Source organism: Macrobrachium rosenbergii, chromosome 52, assembly GCF_040412425.1.
Source record: "Macrobrachium rosenbergii isolate ZJJX-2024 chromosome 52, ASM4041242v1, whole genome shotgun sequence".
Lineage (NCBI taxonomy): Eukaryota > Metazoa > Arthropoda > Malacostraca > Decapoda > Palaemonidae > Macrobrachium > Macrobrachium rosenbergii.
Window position 1 is genome coordinate 11736823 of NC_089792.1, and position 26724 is coordinate 11763546.

General features: G+C 36.4%; 1 protein-coding gene across 1 annotated transcript in view; it reads left to right on the top strand.

The window, feature by feature from the left end:
• Positions 1–16725, top strand: part of LOC136833686 (KAT8 regulatory NSL complex subunit 1-like) — a 281243-nt gene extending 264518 nt beyond the window's left edge. Inside the window, 5 exon segments of the mRNA XM_067095876.1 lie at positions 10620–10745; positions 10748–10775; positions 11412–11887; positions 14983–15126; positions 15330–16725. Coding sequence (XP_066951977.1) covers positions 10620–10745; positions 10748–10775; positions 11412–11887; positions 14983–15126; positions 15330–15476 — 921 coding nt within the window. The 3' untranslated portion in view covers positions 15477–16725.
• Positions 16726–26724: the final 9999 nt, after the last annotated feature.

Genomic DNA, 26724 nt, shown 5'->3' on the forward strand with positions numbered 1-26724 from the left:
ATATGTCACAGCAGAAATATCTTCCATTTTGCTGGCGAGGCTATAAAGAGTGCATCTTCTCAAAATGTTATAATTTCTAGTGATTTTACAGACATGCCATAGAAGTAATTAAAATTTATTTTCCCAAAAGTTCCCTTGTACAACAGATCAAATGTGTTTTCCTTACTTACTTGAAACAGTCATGAACTATGCTGGACACCTGCTTATAGAATGAAGGTGCAAATACAGAACCTAAGTATTCACATAGTATGAAAAGATTAAACCTAGAAATTCCCGTAATTGGTTGTACATCATCACTTCAGTCCCTTGTAATGGATAGGTAGCAAGAAATGTGGGATAATTGAACAGTACTTATTAAATCAGATTAAATCTGCTGTTGGTTTGTGGGAGTCGCCATTATATGAATTAATTATGTTATCCTGTCTGAGAAGTTGGCACATCCTCTTGACGCACATTTTTTGTAGTCCGCCGTTCATGTCCCAGTTCCTGTTTGTAGATGCAGTACAGTATTAACAATAAAATATTTTCTGTTCGTATTTTAATTGAAAGCAAATGACACGTATTGGATGAACATCTTTTGAATAAATTTTGTCAGTCTTCAACATTTCCAGATTGTAAAGTTATATAATTTTTATCAGCTTGTAACATAGCTAAAATCTACTCAAACTTGTAAGTAAGAAGGGCTAGTCCTTTGAGCTATAGTTTTAGGGCCTAAATTCAAAGAATAGCAAGTATTCAGTTATGCAAAGACTGACTATGTTAGAATACTTGATTGTTAAATGATGTGCCCAAATCAATCTTCAAAGTAAAAAAAATAAAATTTTTTTTAATTGACCGTTTTGGGGAGCACATTGCAAAATGTTGATAAAGGTATTTAAAATAACAGTATTCTGAATCATTAACAGGAAATTATTATTATTATTATTATTATTATTATTATTATTATTATTATTATTGAAGTAGTTTAACTAGATCACTGTGCCTATTTGTTTAGCTTTCACCAAGCTGTTTGAATGATTTGTCATTAAATGATAATTTTAGACTTTATTAGGTTATAGCTCAAAAGATTTTATTATCTGGTTAATTGAAAATGAAAGCAATTCTGCAAAATTCTTCTGATTTGTATCTAAAACTTGACATTCAATGTTGATTATAATTTGTACATTCACACAAAAAATGTTTTAATTGCTTGACTACATAAGGGAAACATATCATGGGCTATTCATCAAATATCCAAGAGTTAAAAGAGTGACCAGTTTTTTAAGTTGTGTCAGATTAACATGTGTGTCTTGTCATTTTTTATTATGAATTCCATATTCCAACATTTGACTTGAGCCTTTATGATTTGTTAGGCTCATGTTCAATGTTCCATATATTCTGCCATTTTATTGATGATAATTGGTTTAAGAGATTATTTATAATCAATAATGGGAATCTCTGTGAACTTGTCTTAGTCATTACAGCTGTGGTTTCTTGAATCATCTTTTCATCTTCTTTGATATCTACAAGGCAGGAATCCAATTATTTCCATATTTTTATCGTCTTTGTATGATTTTAAAGTGAAAATTAAAATTGTGCAAAGATATTTTTATTATAATTCTTTGGTTTATATGGCACTCCGAGAGTTGCTAAAAATTATATTTCTGTGATATGTTTAGAATTAATCCTATCGTACATAATTTTGCTGTAAAAAAAAAAGCATTATTAGGCAGCGAAAATTTATATTATTTTTAGTTAGGGTGAAAAGGTTGCAAACCATAACTCCAAAGACACGACTTCTCTAGCTAACCTTATAATTAATAATTAAGTCTACCATGGATAATAGCTTAAATTGTGAGTACTCAAAGCATTTAAAGATTTGTCAACTACAAATATATACATATGGCCTACTGTACCATATTATCAAACTAGTTTGCATTACATAACCAATTAGGTTTGATATGTTGTATCTAGTAATAGGAACATTCCATTCTCATCACCTGAGCATGCTACAGCGTATACTGCAGAGCTACTTACAGTACAACTTATGGCAGAAGTAAGTGAAATTGTGTGATCCGTGTTGGAGGTTGTATTTTTGTGTACCTCATGGTTTGTACATGGCATTTTTGTTGCCCCACCAGGTACACATACAAGGAATATTTCAAATTAGTTTGTGCTGGACTTTGAAGGGAGTTACAGAAGCAGTAAAGGTACTAATTGGCAGTCTCTACCTAAAGAAGTTTGGCTGACTTAAAATCTTTCATTTTGAAATACTGACTTGTGATTACAGTGGTGAATAGATTACCAGTTTTAACACCCAAAGGTTTGTTAATCCTTTAATTTGTAATATTTTCAAAATGAAAGATTTTTAAGTCAGCCACACTAACTAAGGTGGAGTAGATTACCAGTTAGTTCCTTATCACATCTGTGACTCCTTTCAATTCCTGCACAAGCTGGTTTTGGCATAACCTAATTTGAAATTATATTTCTTGAATGTGTACCTGGAGGGCAAAAAATAAATCTAATATGCAAACAACTTCCATTTTAAAAGTTTGTATTACTGCAAATTACTAGCGTGAATCACACATTTAATTAGTTAGTGGATATTAATTAAGTTTAACCTACCATGTTGGTAGCCTTAATCATCACCATCATCATCATCATCCCTGACAGACATTTTCAATTTTTAAATCAAAGTCATTTCCTATGCACTTAGTAGATGTTCTCTCTCTCTCTCTCTCTCTCTCTCTCTCTCTCTCTCTCTCTCTCTCTCTCTCTCTCTCTCTCTCTCTCTCTCTCTCTCTTTTCGTTTGGTGAGTTGGTACTCTCCTGGCCCTCGCTGGGCAGTTCAATTCCCGGCCGGCTGATGAAGAGTTAGAGGAATTTATTTCTGGTGATAGAAATTCAATTCTAGTATAATGTGGTTCGGATTCCAGAGTAAGCTGTAGGTCCTGTTGCTAAGTAACCAATTGGTTCTTAGCCACTTAAAATAAGCCTAATCCTTCGGGCCAGCCCTAGGAGAATTGTTAATTAGCTCAGTGGTCTGGTAAAACTAAGGTATTCTGGTATAACATATTTGAAGACAAACATATACAAGAAGAATTTCATATAACTTTTGTGGGAGTTTTAAGTTTCCGTTTTTGGTGACTTATGTTACAGGGAAACAATGAATGTGCTTCAATATGTGTATTATATTTTCTCTCTTGGACATGGTGTCAGGTAAGTACTAATATGTTACATCAGATTACAAGGAGTGATGTAGGTATGGATTGGAAGTGGTATATGTTTTATCTCTTGAGAAAAGATAGTTTTAAAGTTTTGGATAAGTGATGGGTTTTCAAAGCTTTGTAGATTTCAGTCACTGTTACTTAGGGTAGCATATAGTGCTGTGGCTACAATCCGGGATATTTTCCTTGGTTTAAAAGAAGAAAGTTGGTGAGGTCTTAAACATCCCCAAATACTTGGAAGAAGTTGTAAAGGTGAGAGTGATGAACAGCTTTTATCCTTGTGCCATAGCTGTTTGGCTCTACTAATTTAACCAGTGACCCATATTGTGGTTATTGCTGAATTCCTTACTCTGAAATTCATGAATAGCACATTAACCCCTTTTGCGTCTGGATGTGATCATTTGAGGAATAATAATAGATATTGGATTCGATCCAGGTATCCTCGTGTAACAATCATTTCACACTGTGCAGGAAAATGTTCAAATCACTTGAATTGGCCATAAATAACTGTATCGCAACTCTTATGGCAACAATCACACCTGTGCTCAGTGACATGAGGAATAAGAGTGACCCACAAGATTTCATTGGCGAAGGTGCTGCATCTCTGGGTCCCAGTACAACTCCAATATATTTGTCCCTAAATGTACTCGGAATGTTGCCGTTGTTATTTCTTATGAGGTATGATATAATTTTAGCTGTAATTGTAATTTTGCAATATCATGTACAAAAAAAGTAAGACATATATAACTACAAAATTCATAAAAACTCATGGCTGAGGCCCCAGGCAGGGTTGGAAATACTGCATTTACTTTCAACTTTACTTAGAAGGTAGAGAAGATTTTTTTATAATTTTTTCCTTATACCATGTTCATTTGCGTAGCTTCCTCTTTCCATTGATTTTTTTTTAATTGGATAACCTTAAAGCTTGCCAGCCTTCGGTTTTGTTAATGTATTTTTAGCGTGACCTGTGAGGGTCAAGTCCCACAACTTACAGTCCCCTCCAGTTCCACCTGGACCAAGTGTTGATGTGAGAGAGATTTGGCACCACTAAAGTCTACTTTGGGCATTCTTGTGATCTAGATTAACAGAATGCCCAGTATAAACAATGACAGTTTGGTCATCTCTCCTGAATGACCGTGGCAAATAAAATGGGTTGGAACTGTTCGTTAGCTCTGTAGATACCAAATATTTTTCAGATAATTTGTAAAAATGTTTCTTACTAATATGCTGCTAAAACAAGACACATGAAATTATACATACACAGTAAGAGTTAATGCCAGTTTACACTATGCTCGTCTAGCTGGTTGGGAACCCCTTGTGATGTGTTAGTCACCACATTTTCACTTCCAACAGCATCCCAGTTTAAGTTTATCAATTAAGCAACTGGAAATTGGTAGAAGTAACTTGTACTGATCTGTGCATCTTAATGCTAACCATGAAATTTTAAATATAAGCTTATATGATTTGAGGGGCTTGACCATGGATAAAATCTAATTATAGTAGTATTATCTCTTATTATATAATAGTTTTTATTATCTAATAATAATACTATCAAACTAGTATTACTAAGGTTGAATACGAGTTTTGAAATGAACAATATACTAAATATGATCACAACAGTAAATAATATGCTATCAAAAAAATATAGAGTGCTGAAATTTGTAAATTTTACTCTTATTTTCTAATACACTACCTGTATATTTGGGAACATTTTCTGCTGAAAACCTTGGATCCAAACTCAGAAATGAAATGAGAGGAAAAACTCCCTTCACTTAAGTACAGTATTTGAAACATTAGGAGGAACACCAGTATGCCACAAAGCAGCACCGCTCCTCCTAACTTGGGTTGGAATCCTAGCATAGAGGGGAAAGTTTATTTCATTGCCTGATTTGGATTAATGGCCAGTGCTATGAGAGGTATGTATTTTAAAAGGTTGGTTGATGTAAACTGCATTAATAATAGCAACAATATTAATAATGATAATAATAATAATAATAATAATAATAATAGTAATAATGAAAGGTTTGCAATGGAAAAACTAGTAAAAAAATATTCATGAATTGAGTTCATTGCACAGTGCCATAGTTCTAGCAAATGTTCCCATTAGATTCCATGTGCTGAAGTGTTGATGGACATGGTCTGTGTTGGTAAACTTGAAAGTGTATCTATCATGATCATTTCAGACATATTCTCTGAAATCCTGTAGCATTGTTGAATAGATAGTGAACTTTCGGCATTGATTTATTTGATCCTAAAAAAAAATGAGAAACCGTCTACAAGATTAGAGTGGTTTCATTTATACGCAGTGGTGCACCTTTATCCCACAGGTTTTGTATTATGTGGTTCTGTGCGTTATGATCTAGCCAGTAACAAAAAGGAAGCAACAGGGGTAGATTGTGAGCCCTCTAAAAATGCGAAGTAATGTTGTATTTTTATGTTGATGGCATAACCTAAAGTATTGTTGACTCTGTTCAGGGTAGATTATCATAGTTAACTTCAGTGGTTTAACCAGGCAGTTAAGTTGAAACTTATTTACACAGTACTAGTCTGAATTGACATCTTTTTTGATCTGATCTTGTAATTTACAAAGTTTTTTTATCAAGTTAATTCATGTAAATGACATACATGACATTCCTTAAATGAATAATGTAAAAATAAAAGACTGGATTGTTGCGTAAGATTATGCATTAAAATGATGCTGTTAGTTGTCATAATATTAAGTATAAGAACTGGTAACCGGTTTAACGTGGCCGTTTGATGAAGACTGCACAGGATCAAGTTCCTCGTACCTGGACTGCTGTATAACGTTTTGTGTAATAAGAAAATCCAAGGTTTTGGCCAACAGTAGAGGCAGATTCATGAGTGCAGTTCTTGAAAGGAAAAAGATAAATTGCTAACTTGAAACTTCCAGGCTTTAATAACCTGCAACATACTAGTAATTCTAGGTCTTTTAGTTAAATTTCAAGACCCTGTAATGAAATAATGTGTTTTGCTGGGTTTTCATCGCAACTTAATGTTCATATAGTTTTCTGGTTTGTAAAATATTTGGAAATATTGTATGATGTATACTCTAGCAGTTCATTTTGAGGGTTGGGTACCTTTTCTAGTGTTTGTTTTAAGCCAGTTTTTTTAATGCTTGCTTACCCTCTCTCATGGAGGTCTGGTTAAGAATCCAAAAGATTTAGGTGTGGCTTTTGACAACTGGAAAATATGGTGTTTGATTTTACATGAAATTGGACATCATAATTTAGAAATGCGTTAGGTTTGTAAACATACTTGTAATGTTTCTGTACATGCATGTATATACAATACTGTACAAGTACAATATATATATACATGGTGCATTTTACATACAGGACATAGTTTTGCAATGAGTAATGTATATGCACAATTTTTTTTATATGGGCATATGTTATAGTGCATGTGCGTTGCTATATTATTTTCTCACTCAATATTTTTACTCTTACATATTCACTATCTTTGAAAAATAATTAAGTAGTCGCAGGTTTGATTTAATTGATAAAAGTTCCGTACTTATTCAACCACATTAAATGCACTGCAGCGTCAGTTAGTTTATACTCCAAAGTACTTGTTTCTGAGCTTGTTTAGGAATCACTGCTGCAAGAACTAATCAGCGATCGGAAGACTGCTGGAAGTCCAAGTCTTCTTCGCCATCAAATACAAATGCTCCAGTTTTGAAGCTGGTGCTCAGGACTTCATGGTCTTGTCATGGGCCTACTATTTATATTTTCTAGGATACTCGAAGTGACTCCCCCTGTGTTGACGTTTGGCGACGAAAGAGGAGAAGATATAGTTGAATGGTGTGTTTGATGGCTAAATGTGAAATGTGGGAGTTTGTCATCTGGGATGTAGAGGCCAATTTTCAACAACTTTTACTTCCAAAGAAGATTGTTTTTCGGTTTGGTAAGTATTGAACAGTACTACAGGCCAATAAAGGTATCCTGTTATCACCGTTTGACAAGAGAGAAACGTTCTTCAAGAGTCAGAAATTCCTTCACCCGTGATCTTGGTTAGCATGAGTGAAGAGGAGTATCATTTTAAGTTTCTTCTCTCATGATGTTGGCTGGCATGAGTGAAGGGAAGAGGAGAGCCATGCTTAAAAGCATGTTAGGTGCCTTTGATTCTCATGAGCCTAAATTGTCGTATGTTGTAGACATGCATTTCATTTCTACTGGAAGTGACACCATCAGTAGGTAAAATGTGAATGCATGGTACAACTAAACTGCGTTAGGCAAGTTTTGATGAGAAGCAAATCAAGGTAAAACAGGTGAAGGCTTTGTAAACCTGGTACTGGAAAGACGTACCAGTTTCCAAATTGTTTCCCAGTATCTTGAGCAGGAACCATAATCTTTGGTGAGTACAGTGAGTTAAGGGTAAGTTAATTTCAGATTTTAAAAAGAATTTTTAAGAGAGTTTCAGAGTTTTAGAGTAATTGCCTTTGGGTATAGAATAATTTGTTTTTCATATTTTGTCATGGATTAAAATGTGAAGGTTTTAAAATATATTTTGAAGTTTACATAATTGGATAACACTATGCAAGAAAAAATTGAGGTTTGAGAGAGAGATCTAAATATGATTATTTTTAGAATTGGGGAGATCCCTTTACATTTATTTTTAGAATTGGGGAGATCCCTTCACATTTTATAGTTCAAGCATTAACATTAAACTTTTGTACCTTAGAAACATCTTTTTTCTTTAAGATGCAGATTATTTTGCCAAATAGTTTGCTTATAGTGTTTCTCCAAGTTTAAAAGAGTAATAAGGACATGGTTTTATGAACAGCATTACAAGCAAATGTTGATTAAGAAGAGTATGATACCAAGATTGAAAAATCACTTATGTAAGTGGTACTGTGGATTGCTGGTTGTTGTTGCAGCATCACTTCAATTTGGTCTTTGCTCTCCAGTTAACCTACCTCTTGCCCTCTTGGATTTGGCACACATTAAGTCAATGTTTGCCATTTATGAAGTTTAGAAAGGTCCATTATTTATCTTTAATATTAAAGTACTTTGAAAACATCACAGAATCCCATTTATAGACTTATGGCTTACCTGAAGAGTTTCTTGATATTGGTTGGAATGAATACACTGAGAAATTTGTTATATAGGTATGAATAGGGCGACAGATGGTAGGTCAAAAGCAAAAAGCAATGCATTTGGGGTCCAGAGGGATGTTGCAAAGAAACTTCAATACTGTCTACATGAATAAAGGCATCTAACTTGCAACAGGTATGTATGAGGATAAACTTAATCATTGTAATTTCCCCCTCCTACTGTGTTGAATGGAGCTATAAATTTCCAATAAATCACATGTCTTTTGATGTGTGATAGTGTTGGGAGTGATTTGGTCAAGTCAGCATGAACTATAAGGAATTGTGGAAGGTTTTACCACTTCCCTCATGGAGCACTCTCGTTGTGTGTTCTGCCTTAAGGAGACAAAGTATTGTGCAGTACTATCTTATGGAAAAAAAGACATGTACTAAACAAGTTGTGCCATTTTTTTTTATTGGAAAGGCAGCGAGAGAGTAACTGGTGTAATACAGTACTCCAACCACTAATGTCACTTCTGCAGGACTTGAGCCTTTCAGTGGTCACACAAACATATGTCACTTCAGTCTGTGAATGACCTTGTGTTCATATAGTTGAGAGTACAATAACCACAGAAGACAGTGTACCAAGAACATCCCTCCTGACAGAAAAAGTAGTTACAATTTGTGAGAGCTGTGGACAAGTTGCAGTATCCACAAATTATCCCTAAATATACTTTATTATTATTATTATTATTATTATTATTATTATTATTAAAGACGACGTAACTTGTAGGCCTATTGCTTAGTAGGTATTACTGATTTTTCATGTGAATGTGATAATCTTTAGGATCCTGATTACTAATTCACTGTAATTAGTTTGATTCAGGTCTAATATCCTAGAATTGCAGGGAGATTGGTTTTAATTTCTTGAAATGAATTGAAGTAAATTGATTTTCATTGAACTGCAATATGGTGTTGAATGAACTTGAGTTGTCACAATTTTCCTGAAGTTATTCAGAACATTATTGGTTATAGGCAAATTACTCTTGATTATATGTTTATATATATAATTTCCAGAGTTTGTTTCATGATAATACTGGCATGTTTATTAAAACAGAACAAATAAATTTTTGTAGATTGTTAGGTAAAGCAGTTAATCTATATAAGTAAATCATTACCCATGCTTTTACTTCACTACTATTCTATTGTTATTTTAACAAGCTGTCAACATAATTTTGATTGCATGTAGTTGGGAAATTTAGGTCTTCGTAAAAGCTGAACCCCTCTTTTTGGTCATAAAGTCGGAGTCTAGGTATATTCATAATTAGATTTTTATTGCTTTGCTCTATAACTTGTGCAGACCCATAATGTTATATGCCAGCTTGTTTCTGTCTCTGCTCATTGTGTACTTTTTTGTTGCATTTTCCTATTTGCCTGCATACTACATATGTCTAGATTTAAGTTCAATTTTTGTAGATATGGCCTTTCTACATATGTCTAGATATAAGTTCAATTTTTGTAGATATGGCCTTTCTTTTATTAAAATAATGTTTATGAAAAAAAAAAAAAAAAAAAAAGGGTCATCTTGACCTATAGCTGTTCATTACAGGTGTTAAATGGATACTGAGTGTCTCATATAACTTTCCTGTATGTTTTCACCTAATTGTGCCAGGTTAAGTTAAACAATAGTTGTATCTCATAGCAAGATGGTTTCAGCAAATTCTGATTCCTACTGAAAGTCACCATATTTTTATATGTATGTGCAGTATGTATTACTAATTAGTCAGAACTGATGGTATATACAGTGCACTGAAAATTTTATATTAATTTCCCTTTACCAATATATTTCCTATTTATGTACCCAGTGAATATAAATATATGTAAACCAGATAGTATGTTTACATTTTTGTATTGGGAAAATTAATCTTCCATTCTATCAGAAAAAATTACTCATGAGCAGTTCTGTACTTCATAGAATTGGGGAGAAAACTGTTAGAAGATTGAAGGTGACTTAAGCTTCTTTACCTACCCCATGTGCCACATGAAGGATTAACTGTTGCCACATATGACTTGGTATTTCTTAAGTGCAAATGCATTCCTGAATTTGTGTTATCTCCTGGTCTGTACAGGTTTGGTTTTGTTCTAAGTATTACTTTGTACCATAAGTTTTTAAAAAAATTTAGGAGAACAGTAAATGGTAAGAAGTGCATTGCACCATAAGCTGAAGAAAGGTGGATTGAAAGCTTTGTACCCATACTCTCCATGTGGTTATTTTTAATTTTATTACAATGGAGTTCAATATTTGTTATATTCAGTAGATTTTATGAGGTAGGTTAAACCTATCTTAATTTATTCATTGATAGTTTGAAGAGGACATCAGTGAAGAAGCAATTGCTGCCCGGCATGGTCGCAGTGAAGAGATGGAGCGTAAGAAGTTCCTACAATACCTCCACATGCAAGTAACCTCAAGGTCTACCCGCTCACGCACTTAACTGATTCCTCAGGAACAAACACTCCAGGTAAGTTGATTGTTTTGTATAAGTCAAATAGCATACTAATCCAAGTGTTAGAAAGTGTTCACATCAGACTATTTGTTTATAGCATGAAGTATTACACTCAACGCAGTTGGAATATAGTAATTGTGGTTGCTACTTTTATTTATGATTAAAAAAGTAAAATTTTTTGTCATACTCATTTGTTCAAGACAGCATCTGTCCACCTCTCAAAGAATTTTTTTTTTAAGATGTTTTCTTTAATAAAGTCTCAAGTTCCTGTAATTCATTATTCATGCTTTGTTTCTCAACTGTTTTAATAGTTGATTTTTACTAAGATGATCAGGGTGCTCAGGTCTCTAATTTCGTTTTAAAGTTAGTCAAACCATTGTTCCTTTTTATAATTTCTCTATCTCTCATAGTGGTAAATATCTCCCCTTTGTTATTTGTCTTTTAATCTTTTCTGTTAATTCATTTAATTTCTTTCTGTATTTGAATAGTTGAGAGTTTTGTTAGTAAGGTTTTGTACATTTGAAGACACTGCTTGTACAAAATTAACTGAATTTGAACGTTCAATTTTTCTTACAAAGTTTGTATCTTTTTTGTTTGTTTGTAAACTAAAGAATTTAGTGAATATTAAATGCTGATTATTTCTCTTCTCAGACCATCCATTATCTCCAAGACCGCCGGATCCAGCAAGTGACACTATATCACCTTTAGCTACGCCTCCAACCACTCCTTTAGCACCATCCGAGGATTCCAATCAGTCGTCTTCATTACCCACTATAACAAATACTAATTCTTCTACTTTAATTACTTCTATCCCTAATTCTGGAATACCCTCAACAGTGTTGCCTCAACCCTCAAATAGTTCATTGCAAGAAGACAGCCAGTCTGGTTCACTAAATCAGCCATCCACTCTTCTCGTCCATTATCCTCAAGTTGGATTAAGCAGTGACAGTAACCCTCTACCCACAACGGGTTCAACTTCAGTGACATCTAGTGCCACACTTTCAACAGCTTCTCTGTCTTCTTCGCTGTCCATGTTGCCGGGGACACGGCGAACCAGAACTTACAGCAGTGGCAGTCGTTCACGTGGCTTCTCTTCTTTGGAGGATGGATTCATTGAAAAACTTGAGGTAATGTTGTTGCACTTTTGATGTAGTAATTGAGTTTTTGCAACATAGGACAGTAGGAATATAACTCATTTCCTGTGCATTAGATATTTGTGTATCTAATAATGAAGGTCACAGTATAGATATAGAATTATGTAAGTAAAGATGAGGAATCGGTGTAGTACTGGACAAACATGTCCAGGTAACAAATCATTCCACAAAAATGGTTACATATACAGGAATGTGGTGCTTTTTTTGTGTGCCTTTATTTTCATATGATAAACAAATCTCTTGTACTTTAATAAAATTTTTAATAACTAGGAGGAATCTTCTCTTAGACTAAACTCTCTTTTAGCCTTGTTTGCTTATCCAATTATCCTGTTAATTCTTCTAATGTGGTTTTTCAGCTCTGTTCCTCACAGAATGTAGTCTTTTCTCATCTTGTCAGCATTGGAATTTGTGTGTTTTCCATTGTGTATGGTTAAATTGCAGTTTCATCAAAGTTTGGCTTTGTTGTTATTCATGATTTTTCTATTGTTGAGACCTTTGTGTGTTAGTACTGCCAATGTTTCTCAACCCCTGTGATGTTTTTGAGGTATATTCCTTTATCCATAAATGCATACATGTTGGTGGCTGTATTGTGTATGTAGTTGTTGGTGTGTAATGAGTGACGATTATGAACAGTTCTTTTTATAATTTTGTTAATATTTTTCCACCTTCACATAAACCTAGAAACAAGCATTGGTTTAGGTATGCCAAGGTTAAAAAAACAGAAAAGAATGCTCAGACATGAAGTGAAAGCTTCTGGGACAAATGTCCTTGAGTTTTATTTATTTTTTTATTTTTCTTAAAGGACCCATCAGATAGGGTGCTTGTGTCAATTATGAGGACTTCACCAGTGACAGCTTGGACTGGTTTGAAGGGCACTTCAGCCATGAATGAGCAACACATCAGAGATCATGTGTTTTCTTTAGCTCTGTATATAAATGTCGTGTTGTGGATCCCTTTCCATGCTGGCAAATGGTTCAGTCTTTGAGCCATCTCATGGCTAGTCAAATTCCACCCAGTAGTGTTTTCTCCATGAAGGTGGCAGATTTTGAAGGTTAGAAAGGATGCTCACATGCGGTGGCAGGGATATCCAGGATCCTGCGTATAATTGCTATGGTTACAATGAGGTGCTTATAATTGCTGAGATCACAGTAAGACAATTTACTGTGGTCAGAGGTTAGATTTTTCAACCAACAATGTCCGCTGACACTATTGAGGAAGATGATTAGTCATCTAAAGGATCAGAGCAAAGGGAGGACAGAACTTGAGGGAGGAATGGCGGTATGTTCAATTTACAGAGAATGTAGTCTTGTAAAACATTTAAAAAAGAATGCTATGAAATATTATCCCGTTTTTTAGTTGATCACACTCATGTAACCAATTAGTATTTGATAATGAACACAACCCAGTCTGTGAATGCAGAGAAAATGTAGTACAACACTTTCAATCAAACATATCTTGAATGACTATCCAACTTTCAGCCATTGACATAATGTCAAGTTTCAGAAATACATTCCAGCCAGCAGTGTAAATCAAGCGTCAGAAACAGATCCTTGAAAGAAATTGTCTGTCTTTAACATTTTAGTTTATATATTAAAAGTTCATGTACCTTCACTAAGAACAAACCCATTGGCCAATCTTTGGGATTTAAAATGTTAACTCTAGTCAGTTAACCTATTAAGAATGATAATTTGGTGTCAGCACTGGAATATATAAGGAAATTGAATCACAGTATCTAAATGTAAACTATTCATTACAAGCCAAAACCTCAAGACTTGAGTTGAAATAATTGAAAATGTTTTTGTTCCTATGAACCTTGAGTGACTTTTGAATAACTTTATTTTCGAGGTGGAGTATTAGCTGTAGAAGCATTGAATGATAACTTGTCTGTGTTTGGATTAGTTTAAGCTATAAGAAATCTGTACAGTAATTATTATTAAAGGTCATAGAGATACTCACAACTAACTGTGTTGCTGCTGGAGTGTTCAGCTGAAGTATTGGTATAAGTTTGGAAAATGTAACTGCTCAAATTTCTAGAGCTGGATGCAGAACAGAGGTATTTATCAAAGATGTGAATTTATTACTAAGATTGGTCTCCCCCTTTTTTTAACGAGCCGTAATAATGATAATGATTATGAGTGTTTTGGTAATTATATATCAGAATTATGGATTGTTGATGCAAGGCTAACATCTGTTTTACTGTGATGTTAAAGCAAAAAAAAAAAAAAAAGTGTTAAAGTATAGTGTGCTTTCTGAACATAGAAGTTTAAAACTGATTAGTGAAGACATTTTGGTGTATGTCACAATATTAGAAGTTAGCAATTGCAAATTGTTAAAATGTTAATAATGAACAATAGAAGACTGAAAAAGGATAAAATCTGCTCTATGAAAACCCAGTAAAGATCAACATTTGCATTTGGTAATTATTCAAATGAGTTTTTTTTTTTAGTGTGAGTGTTAAGCTCTTATATAATAGTTAACTGGACCATACCTAGTCATTACTTGACTCAAGGAATGACTTGGAAAATTAGTTTTTAAAGAAAAGGTATGAAAATTAGAGTAAAACTTCTCAAGGATGTGTAGTTGTTTAAAGACTGAAGGGATTAGATGAAGGGTGGAGGGGGGAGAAAAAAGAGTACTCTGTATAATAATTGGAAGTAACTATACAGTGATCCCAATCTGTTTAAAGCTGTAGGTGATTTGGTAGCAACATGTTAGTATCATAGTATCATGTTGGTAACAAGGGCGAATAAGAGACCTTGGGTGAAGTGACGTTCTTGGATAAAAAAGAATCATGTAATATTTGCTCGAGAGGTTCTGAGGGAGGGAACTTAGAAGCTCTCTACTGATAGGAGGGGGAAAAAGTTTGTCTATTTTGCTGTCAAATAAGTTCTCTGTTTGACTTCTTTTGTGTGTAACACTAAGTCTTAGTGTATTGGACTACTCCCATTAACTTATAATTACTGTACTGTGTTAATGTTGTAGTGTACTTAAAGTATATGAATAGTAATACATGTACTAAATAAGTTCGTATGATGGATTACTTAAACCTTGACTCATTCTCTTCACAGGGTATAGAGCCATATGAAAAACGTGTCTTCCCATTGTCTGAGGCAGAATATTTAACATTGTTAAGGAAAGCAGAAGACTGTGATAGTGTCCCTGTTAGCACTTTCCCTGATCCCTCCAATCGTGAACCAAATAACATTGATGAGGTAAGAATTTCAAAGGGTTATGGTCTAAGGATTCATGCATACATGAACTGATCAACAGCTTAGGTAGATCACTTTAGAAAATGCCCAACCTTTAAAGTCTTTGTAATTACTGATACATTACAATTAGTATTTTTTAATGTTAATGTAAAGTTTAAAGAAAATTTTGTTAAGCCTACTTAACTAAGTATCCCAAAATTCCACAGAGTGGACGCAGTTCTCCAATGAGTGAAGTAACAGATTCAGCACCAGAGGATGAAGGCAATTATGATGATACAGCAGAACCAAAATGGACGATATCAGGATTAAAAGATGCTACTGGTCAGTGTGTGCTGCAAATTCACCGCAACTGATATTGGCATAACTCTGACAAGGCTCTAAATAGAAATTGAAAAGAAATAGGATGTTGTCTTTCTAATTTAAAATCCCAAGATTTGTTTACACAAGTTACTGGTACAATTGTATAAGCCCTGCATTAGGAATTTATGGGGAAATGGATTATATTGTCCCGTTATTATGAGTCAGATTGATAATTTTGTTAATTTGTAAAAAAGATATCACACAGGAATGCAGATTTTAACTTGCACATGCAAATCTTTCAGGGATGGATGTATTTTCTCAGTTATGGAACTTCATGTAATTGGAAAAGTCTTGAAGTCTCATTCATTTCACTGTAATTGGAGAGTAACCAATTTTTTTTTTTTTTTCATTTCGTTTCAATAGGAATTAAATATTATTATTATTAGAGTTATTGTCACACAGTACCACAGACTTTGTGTCTATGATCAGGAAGAAGTTTTGAATTACAAGATGGAAGGGAACTGCACGGTAGCGTTACGTTTAGTGAAATTTTTTGTTTGATGATTTGAGATTAGTCATTAGTAGTTCAGTATGAGGGGCTTGAAATGTAGTGCTAGCAGAAAAGAGAATATAGTATAATGTTGAATGCAGAATAAATTATGTCAGAGTTTATCTATCTGTATTTAGTAAGAAAGGCTATGCCATGTTGCTAATAAAGGTTCTCATCCCTTGGTTTGTTAGTTGAAAAATTTTTGTAAAAGACTACTGTGCTCGGTATTTAGAAAAGAATGCTAAATTCCTTGCCTTCCTATTTGCTTCTACCAGCACAGACAAAAAAAAAAGTCAAGCTTTTCTTTAAAACACAATCCAAGCTTGGTCCCTGCACATACCCCACCCACCTATTTTATTTTTTATTTTCATAAAGATAGAAGTCTAGCCCTTTACGTTGTGTTTTACTGTTTATCACTTTTTTAAAAACTACTGAATACAAATAATAGTAGCATTGTTTATTAAAGAACAGAAGTGAATGAGGATGAAAGGAAGGTTATAGATAGGTGTAATTTTTGGGATGTGTACCTTTTTTTTATTTATTTATTTTTAATTAGTTGGTAGATTTTAGTTAGAGGTCTCCTTACCTTGTGTAATTCTGTCAGATTGTTTAACACTGTGATGATATATAGTGATTACTTTCATTATTATTAGAACAATTATTGATAACACTTTTAGTTGAAAGTGTTACTGAATGATTATAAAGAAAGTTTGATAAGGTTGTTCATAATTTAAAATAAAAACAGCAGTATAGATTTGGTTTCAATCTGGACAGAATTCTTAAAGATATTTTTAGATTTTCAGATACTGTATGTTAAACAAATCATAAGTTTTTTACTTTCTTTTCTAGGTCCACGAAGAAAAAAAATACAGTAAAAAAAAAAAAGTATTTAGTATATGGTCTCTGCTTAGCTAATTGTTTGGTAAAGATAAGCTGCTTTGTGGCAGAATGGCTATATGTTTCGATATATATCCATTTCTAATTAATTTTGAACCAAGTGCTCCGAAGAAAGAGGATGATTGAAGTTTCTAAGATTTACGTACAATTACAGGCATGGAGAAGAAAATTCCTCTAAATATGCTGTGCTTTGATCCTCCAGGAGAACACAGCAGAATATACGCTTATGTAATCTGTGTCATGAACTCTCCTGTAAACTTTCAAATCTAATTACATAATGACGTGTTCATCTGTTCTCGAAATGTATCTCCTTTCATTTTCCATTATATAAATATAAAAATATATATAAATATATATATATTATATAGGTGTGTCTGCCTATTGTTCTTTAGTCTAGAAGACTAATGGAAATGTATTCTTACCAAGTAATGTTTTGCTTTGTTTAATTTGCTCCTATGGGGCCCTTGTAAAAAGGTTATTGTAAAGTGTAACCACAGTGATGCGAGACATATTTGTACCTTTGTCAACAATGCCTGTTTATCATTATTTTCTTGAATATTCCCTTAAGAAGGTGATTTTTGAAGTACAGTATGGTAACTATATTCTTGTTTTTCAAGTCTTGATTGAATGGGCATAAAATGTTGACATTCTTGTAAATATTGTATAGAAGTCAGTGTGATTACAAGTATTTATAACCATTCATTGTTGTTGAATGGGATACTTGTTGCCTGATTGAGAGAGCACTGTCGGAGAAAACAAAAGGGAAAAAAAATACAAACATTCTTGACCTTTTATTTTCCTTTTCTCTTTCCTTATAGTTTTAAGTAGAATTTTGTCTGCATTTTCCAAGTGTCCGTATCACACTTGGTGAGGCATGTCAAGGTTCTTTATTTTGAGCAGAGAATATTAATATTGTCTTCATTTACTTGAAATACTTTTCATAGAAATGTCAGGACAGGAGTTATTTAACAAAATTTTGACACTGGTATATGCAAAACTTTGATTATATGGTTTTGACTAAACTATGTGGCTGCTTTTAGACCTTGAAGAATGGTAAAGAATGTCTGCAAAACCTACCAGTTTGTAAAATAGTAGAATTTACTGTAAATTTAATAATGAGGTAATATGCTTTGATTCCAACAGATTGTTATTATTTGAAATGTGTAGTGAGATTTCAATCACTACAATTCCATTGGGAGTTAATTTTCAATTTGTCTGCTTGGGAGGGAAGTTAAATCGTGAAATAGCTAATTGTAGGCCTGCATATAGAGGGTTCCTTTAATGTGAAAGTTAGAATTATTAATCAAAACGAGATGATGAAAATTGTGTATGGCAATATATTTCTTGATGGAAGAGAGTACTATTATGATTTTGAATACTGTTTTACACATTTACGTTACCTTTCTTACAGAATATTTCACAGTAATTCGAATTTCAAACATTAAAATTTGGTAGTACTTAAAACCTAGTCAAATGAGTGTTCTTGAAAATTTAACTTGAAAGGCCAATGGGAGTGACAATGTGAATGGTTTCATGTAATGCCTTTTTGAAGGCTAGTTTCAAGGAAAACTAGAATAGGTAAAGAAAACTGAGGGCAGAGCTTAACTCTAAAGAAATTGCAATATCAGCTTATTGAAGGTTATAAATTGGGAAAACAGATGATGGAAGTGTACAAGCTTTTGTTGTGAAGGGATGTAAGCTCACTAATGTGCATGGCAGTTACATGTTACCACAGAATAAAATAAGGGAGCAGTAGTTTGGTCATTCCAGTCCCTGGGTCGTAGCAGAAGACTACCCCACACCACCTTGAGACTACCTGGACCTTTACACCTTTCCCCCCTTTTACCTAATCCAAAAAGTAATCAACAGAGTGGTGAATTATCAGAATCACAGGATGACACTGGTGGCTCCCTTGTGGCCACATGCAGAATGGTACCCTGGTTTCATAGCATTGCTGACCAATACACCGACAAAGATGATGATGATCCCCCCCTCCAGCACAACTGCCTTTGCCAGCCACACATCAAGAGGTTTCACCGATCAGTAGGATCCCTATCTCTCCATACCCGGAGACTATCCAGTATCTCTTGCGAGCGTGAAGCTTTTCTCGCAGAGTAGCGACACATATGTTTGGTTATCTCAGAAGATCATCTACAGCTGTGAACCACGGAAAATGAGCCCATCTACTGTGATTGGTGTCATCAGCGCTGTTTCTCTCCGGTCGGAACTACTATTCAACAAGTAGTGGACTTCATTTTTCTGTATGGAGAAACGTCTTTCTGTGTCAGCCATCAAGGGCTATAGAGCTGCTGTAGGATTAGTTCTGTGTATGAAAAATGTAGACCTTTCTTCTTCATGGAAAATCTCTATGCTTCTCAAAAGTTTTGAGCAGTCCTTTTCCTTGAGAGATGTTAAGCCTCCTAATTGGTACTTGACCCTGGTGCTTAGCAGTCTCACTCGTGGCCCATATAAACCCTTATGGATTTTCATCAGACAGAAATTTAACCCTCAAAACGGTTTTCTTACTGGCTTTGGCTTCGTCAAAGAGAGTTGGTGAACTTCATGGAATCTCTTGATGTTAAACAAACGAGGGTCGGGGTCTGTAGCTTTTGAATTTGTCCCGGAATTCATAGTTAAGACGCAAAATCCCTAAGTTCACGATGACAGATTCGAGTCTTCTTGATCCCTCCCTGGTGATTGGGTTGGGAATGACCCAGAAGAATTACTTTTATGTCCTGTCAGGTTGCTGCATAGCTATCTTAAAAGGACTCAGCATCTTAGACCTGAGTGTCAGAGACTTTTTGTTAGCACAGGCCGGAACAAGAAAGTTAGTGTCCAAGAATACCATCTCCTTTTGGCTACGTGAAGTGATTAGACAAGCTTACAGTTCTGCTTCACATACAGATACCAATACAGTGCATGCAAGAGCACATGATGTTAGGGGCCTAGGCCCTTCCATTGCTTTCAAAAAGAACATGTCAGTTCACAGGATTTTGAAGGTTGGTACATGGCTTCGCCAGGCCACCTTCACATCCTTCTATCTGCAGGACGTTGCCCACAGGTCCTTGGATACTTTTTCCTTAGGTCCGGTGGTGGCTGCTCAAGTTGTGTAGCTCATCCAGTGCCCCTAGTGGGAGAGTTTGTATCTTGCCTAAGATGGTTATGAAAGTGAGAGTAAATGGGTTGACTGGTCTTTCTTTCTTTCTTTCTTTTTCTCCTCTATCATCAGACATTGGAGAGATTTGATCCATCATATGCTGGAACTGGTTATATACAGGTGAGTGAGCTCCCATTCTATTTGGCTATATTTGATTGTTCCTACACAATACAAATTCCTTATAGAAGCAAGTCCTTACACCTCTCACAGGGGGAGAGAGGAACTGGCAACAAACAAGGTTGGTGGCAAACGTAAGTTTTGTTGTCTTCCAAGGCACAATGTAGGCAGGAGTTTACATTGTCTTTTAGTGTTGATGTCTGGCTGTGAAGTAACCTTTTGCTTAACAGATCAGAGGTATATGACTCCTTCCTATCTTTGGCCAGGAAGTGAGCCCAGGTGAGCCAAACCTCCAGTCAGTTCTGAGGCATAATTTTTTCTCCCTCCAAGAGTAAAATCTCCCTTACGTTAAGACCAAAGTTTTGTTCTGTGTGTGAACAAATGACAAATTTTTAATTAATATGTATTTTTCATAACTAACAAACTTGTGGTCTTAATGTATACAGCCCACATCAATCCACCCCTCATTCAATTACCTGGACTGGAAGGTGATTGTTACAGCATTGTTGGGGGCCAAGCCAGGTCGGCTTGCGCCCTCCTCCTTGACCCCCAATGGCTGCCAACCGTTGCCACCAAATCCTTGTTCCTTTTTAACCAGACTCCAGCTGGTGGTAGAAAAATTCCCCTATGTTAAGACTGTGGGTTTGTTAGTTATGGAAAATACAAATTGATTAAAAATTTGTCCTATCAGTACAGGAGATATAGTGAAATGGGTAGAGCTCAATAAGTCTTAAGTTACAGTATCCTCATTCGGCTAACCTCTCAAGACAGAGGATAGGGCAATCTGAGAGTGAGATCCACAGTAGAAGACTAGAAGTAAAGCATAGCCAATATATTGGTCAGTGAATAATCAGAGGAACACTTTAGAAATGTGGACAAGGGGTTTGTCATACCCACCAGCAGCAACAATATATAAGGTAAAAAGATGTTTGACGAAATGCTGTCAATAAGCTCAGCTCCTTGAGAAGCTGATGATGTTATGCTGTTGAAGTTTTAAGATTTCAATGATATACAAAAGGACTTCATTGGAGGGGTGGTTACGGTTCTCAACTAGCACTCTGCTGGCCCTGCGTTCCGTTCTCCGACCGGCCAATGAAGAATTGGAGGAATCTATTTCTGGTGATAAAAATTCATTTCTCGGTATAATGTGGTTTGGATTCCACAATAAGCTGTAGGCTCTGTTGCTAGGTAACCAATTGGTTCTTAACCACGTAAAATAAAACTAATCCTTCGGGCCAGCCCTAGGAGAGCTGTTAATCAGCTCAGTGGTCTGGTTAAACTAAGGTATGCTTAACTTTTAATGATATACAAAGAAGAAAGTTAATCATAAATGTTATGACAGGGTAACATTGTGATGACATGCCTGATTATACTGGAAGATGGCTTTAAATCCTCATCTTTCCAAAAATTAGTGGGCATATTGATAGGAAATGAAGGTAAAAGTATCCTGTGATGCATACTCTTTGATATCACAAACACCACACACAGCATACAGTATTGTGTAAGGGTTCACACTGCAATTTATACTGGTAGCTCAAAATATTCATCTGATGTAGGATTTGTTGCCATGTTACTAAAGAAATACCCCAAAATAATGCGGTAAGTTTCACAGCAGAACTGAACATAAATCTGCCAATCAAAATGACCAAAAATATACCACCATGTAGCCCCTCTTATCAACAGGCTTGTTTTGAAAATGTATCGCTGAGGCATTTCCGGGAGACAGATATCACAGATACATTCACAGTGAATCTTCTAACCTTGGACTACGCTTCTAATTTATTCAGCGTACAGCTCCTAAGCTTCCGAGTCAATTTTCGGAAGCTGAAACAGGGTGTAAGTCAGGCTTGCCCGTTCCGCCTGAGCTGAAAAATCTTATGAACGGTTTCACCTGGAGAATTAATCTTTTCCCAGGTGGGCGTTATTACGCCCCATCTGGGGCTACTATTGTTACCCAGAGCCTCCGTTCTCATGGGTGTCTACCCTACGAGCAGAAACGGTCTGATCTTGCTGGGACCTGCCCAAGTCCGGCAAGAAGTTCATGTAGTTCAAGAGCCCCTGCTCAGGCAGTGGTGCAGGCCCTTCAGGTCTCTGCCCCTAGACAGCCGTCAGCTCTCACTCCCAGCCTCCACCTCGATGTGTGCGGGTTCAGCCAACACATCAGCCCCTTGTAACGCCCCGTGTGTCTCTGCCTCCCCACGGAAAGAGATAGCAATGCCCGCCGGGGTTTTCTTTGCTTCATACGAAAACCTAAGGAAAAAATTTTCACTAGACATTTGGCAAGAGGCTCTGACCCTCGGGGTTATCATAGGAGCAGGGATGCATCCTACCCTCTCCGAGAAATTGGGAAGGCTTTCCGCTTCACGGGAGGCAATCAAGCCGCCCTGTAGTATTTCTCATATGGGTGGGAGGCTGTACCATTTTCGGGGCCACTGGAACTTCAGTTCCTGGGCCCAGAGTATAGTTATCAGGGCCCGGGGTGGAGCTGGACTGTTGTTCCCCAATCAGGTTCAATCAGCCTCCGGCCAGAGTTCTGGGGGTCTTTAAGTAATGGCCTGTCAGGCTTTTTTCAGTCTGCCAAGGAAGTTCCCTTCCACTGGAAAATTTTTCCGGCGTGTCCCGTTTGTTTTCCTTATTCATGCGGCAAGTCTCGGTTGCTTACAGTCTTGTGGGTTCGGATCCTACTGCGCCGTGGGAGCCGTAACCACCTCTATAGACCTTTCCGACGCTTCCTTTCACATCTTGGTTGCAGAAAGGTCCTATCCCTTCTTGGGATTCAGACTCGGGAGCAGGCGCACCCCTTCAGGTTCATGCCCTCCTCAATGCGGCTCCAGAGTCTTCGCCAGTTTGAACAATACCGTAGTTCAACAGCTCCGGTATTAGGAGGCTATGCTAGCTGCATATCTAGTTGCCTGGCTCATTTGGGCACCCAGCGTGGGAATTGCCTGAGGGCGCCGGTCATTATAATCGGTTTCTAGTCTTTGGGCTTCTAAGTAACCAGGAAGGAATCCCACCTGATTCAGGAGGGTAGCCTTCCGTAGTTATGAATCCAGTGGAAGTGGAAAGAGATAGCAAGGGCATCTTATCATTTCATCATCTCAAGCATACCTCTCCCCGTGCCCAAGACAAGGTCTGGTTTTCTCCAGTTTGCTTCAGTGACGGTTCTCCTTCTGAAGTCAAAGCTGGAGTTTATGACCGGGTATGGTGGAGTCAGGGACGTGTCTCCTGATTCCTCCTACTTGAATAGTGGCCTCTGGCCTTGCACAACTGTCAAGTGCTTACCGGTCAGTTCCTCTCCAGCTTTCCCCCCGGCCTCAGTATTCCACACCGTCACCTCTCTGGCGGGTGAGGTGGTTATTTTTGGCCCAATGGAGTACATGGTACTTAGTCGGTCACGTTCCGACAGTTCCATATCAACGCTTTGGAGGGCGGTGACAGTCTTCCTGTCCTTGGAAACTCCCCAAGAGGTTTCCTTTTAGGCTGGTTCTGAACAAAACAGCAATAGTGCGCTGCGTAAACAGGTGGTTTTGGACTCGAATTGCTCCGTTCAGGTTATGGTTCATTCTTCTCCATAACCAACAGACGAGGTGCCTCTGTCTACCACCCTTCTCGTGGGGGTCCAAAAGGTCACTGCTTTTTCCCTATCCAGGCCTCCCCTGGTGTCGGAATAGTCCTTAGGCGGAGCATCATTCAGGTAGTCTTGTGACCTTTTCCTGGGCCTGGAAGTAGGTCTGTTTGCAACCCAATTCAGCCACAAACTATCAAGCTGTCCCGTCTGGTATAAACTCAGCCTCGCCAGCCCCTCAAACTCTGATGTCCTGGCTTTGTGGTCTTTGTGAATCTTACAGTTGAGGAGGAAACTGATATTGGTCCTGTTATTACTGTTTTCCTGAAATCAGTTAAGGATCCTACTCTACTGCAGTATGGTTCTGCAGTTAAGTAACTAGCACTCTTCACATAGTTTTCGAAGCTTATAGTACTGATGCGACCGCATTGGCCTCGAGGAAAGTGTTTTGTTGGAAACCAGACTCACAGGCCCTTAACTTTCATCCCTAAGGTCTGTGTTCGTCTAAGAACAGTACTCCGTCCACATTCGGTTTCCTGGTCTTTGAGTAATGTATCGAGTTAGCTTCGGTAACCAACAATCACCTTGTTCTTATCTTTCCTTGTTAAGGAAGTCCCAAAAATTTTTAATCAGCTTAGCTTCTAGTGTTAGTTTTCCTGTACTGTCTGCCCTGTCTGGCAGAACCAATCAGTTTGGTTTGTCTGGCATGAACCAATCAGTTTGGTTTTCCTTCTTCAGGGTAGTGTTGTGAATTCCTCACCCTAACTTTCTATCTACATTGAAGGTCCTCATTTTCGGTGGTCACCTTGGAAAGTACTCCCTTTTACAAGGTCTGTTTCTGTGTCCAGTTTTCTCCTTGCAGGCTTTTTAGACAGGACCTCTAAATTTTGTCAGGTCCTCTCCTTTAAAAAAGGGGGCACTGTCATCGGGTCTGCTATTAGGCAGGAAGTATTTTCTTAATACAAGCCTATTCAGGTGCTATTCTAAGCTCATGATCTTAGACGGTGACCACTTACATTATTTTCATTACATGAACTTAGAGGACCTTACTTATGTTCAGGTAGAATTCTCCTAGTTTTCAACGTTTCTATTTAAGTCTTTAATAGCATAAGAATGATGTTTATTTCTCTGTTACTATTTCATCGGGTGACACGGGACTTTCGATCCAGAAAAAGGATTTTGACAAAGGAAAAATCTATTTCTGGAGAGGGGCCCGTGTCACCCGGTGACCCACCCCTGTTTTTCATTCTCTCCCTCCCTTGATAAACTTCATTCTAGTGAGGTGGGTGCTAACATGGAATGCGGCTAGTGTTGCCTTGTATACAGTCCGCGAGTAGTGCATGGGCTTGTATCGGCACCTCTCTCGTTGGGACTTTTGACATTGGGAATCTCTATAGATAAGGTTCCGTGTTTTTGTAGTTCACCCTTTTTCCATACACGACTCCATCTAGTGGAGCTCGCTCTGGGGGTAGTAACTCCAGCATTTCATTTAGCTTTCTGGTATCTAGCAACGGAATTACCTAGAAATAAGTGCTGAATGGACTATTTCACCGGTGACACGGGCCCCTCTCCAGAAATAGATTTTTCCTTTGTCAAAATCCTTTTTGTAATCTTCACTGAGATGGTATAAAAACCTTTCAACACCAGTGTCTCAAAATTCTATTGTACAACTGACAAGGTTTTCATTATATATCTTATGTGGAGCTGGTGTAGATGTTGAAATAGGCTGGATCCTTGCCCATGCCAGCATAATGGGTAATGAAAGGTATAAACCAATCATAGTACAGTAGTAACTACTGTACTATGACCAGATCTAAAATGGCTGTCTTCCAAACAGAGATCCATGTCACAGTAACTGCCTCCCTTCTTCGCATTTGTCACACTTGTTTGATCCATGGATACTGTATTTAATGAATAACCCACATGATCCACTCCTTGTATGCATAGAATGTGGAACAACGCTAAGAGTTAAAACATCTTACGTGACGTCCAGATTGTATTTAGCAGAGAATGTTACTGTTTTAGAGGCAAATCATTTCAGGCAATTTATTCAGTCTTCATTATTTTCGACTTCCCCAATTATCGTGTTTTCAAAGAACTATAATTGAATAACTTTTCAGTTTCAGTATTAAGGGTAAACCCTTTTCGGCCAGCCTTGTGAGCGTTGAGTGTTTTGACTTGGTGGTCTGGTTTGATTACTTAGAATTAAACTAAGCAGTCCTAGATAAAAATTTTGCCTATTTTTATATGGTTTTATTTAGCTTGGTTTTATGTCTGTCTGTTTGTCTTGGTCAAATCGTGTAACTCAATTTTCGACCTGTTCCTTCATCTGGTGGACTTGAAATTTTGCATGGTTGCTCAGTCCCGGTGACAATACAACCTTACATGATCAGTAGGTCAGCAGTGACCTCTAGTGACCCTACAGTGACCTCTCCCATTATCTCAGTATTTGTATGAAACCTTGGATTTTTCACAACTTCTTTGACCTGGTAAATAACTATGGATTTCTCAAACCTCCTTTGGCTCAACAGAATATCAGTTTTGTTAGCTACAATCATAAGTCTGTTATAATTTCTGTCAAAACTAAAAAGTATAAAAGAAAAAAAATTTATAAACATGCTTTTACTAAAATGCACTAAAAAGTTAAATATAATTTTTTGTCAAATTATTTTTCATCTTGTAGTGCATTTTAATAAAAGCATGTTTTAAAAAATTTTTAATATCTTATTTCTGCCAAATAGGCATCAATTGCTGTAACATGTAATATTTATTATTGGAAAGATGTAGTGTTCAAGAAGAATTTACTTCTAAATCTCTGAACAGATTTTTGAATATGTGCAGTATTTACAAAAATTAACGACTTAACTATTTGGCAGACTTCAGCACATCAATCTGATTTTATAAATTTATTTTTCAGTTCTGAATATACTACAAAAATGTACATTTATTCTGCTTCAAAATGAGGCCAACTACTAACACTGAGTTGTGAAAAATTACTGGTAATTTACAGAGTTC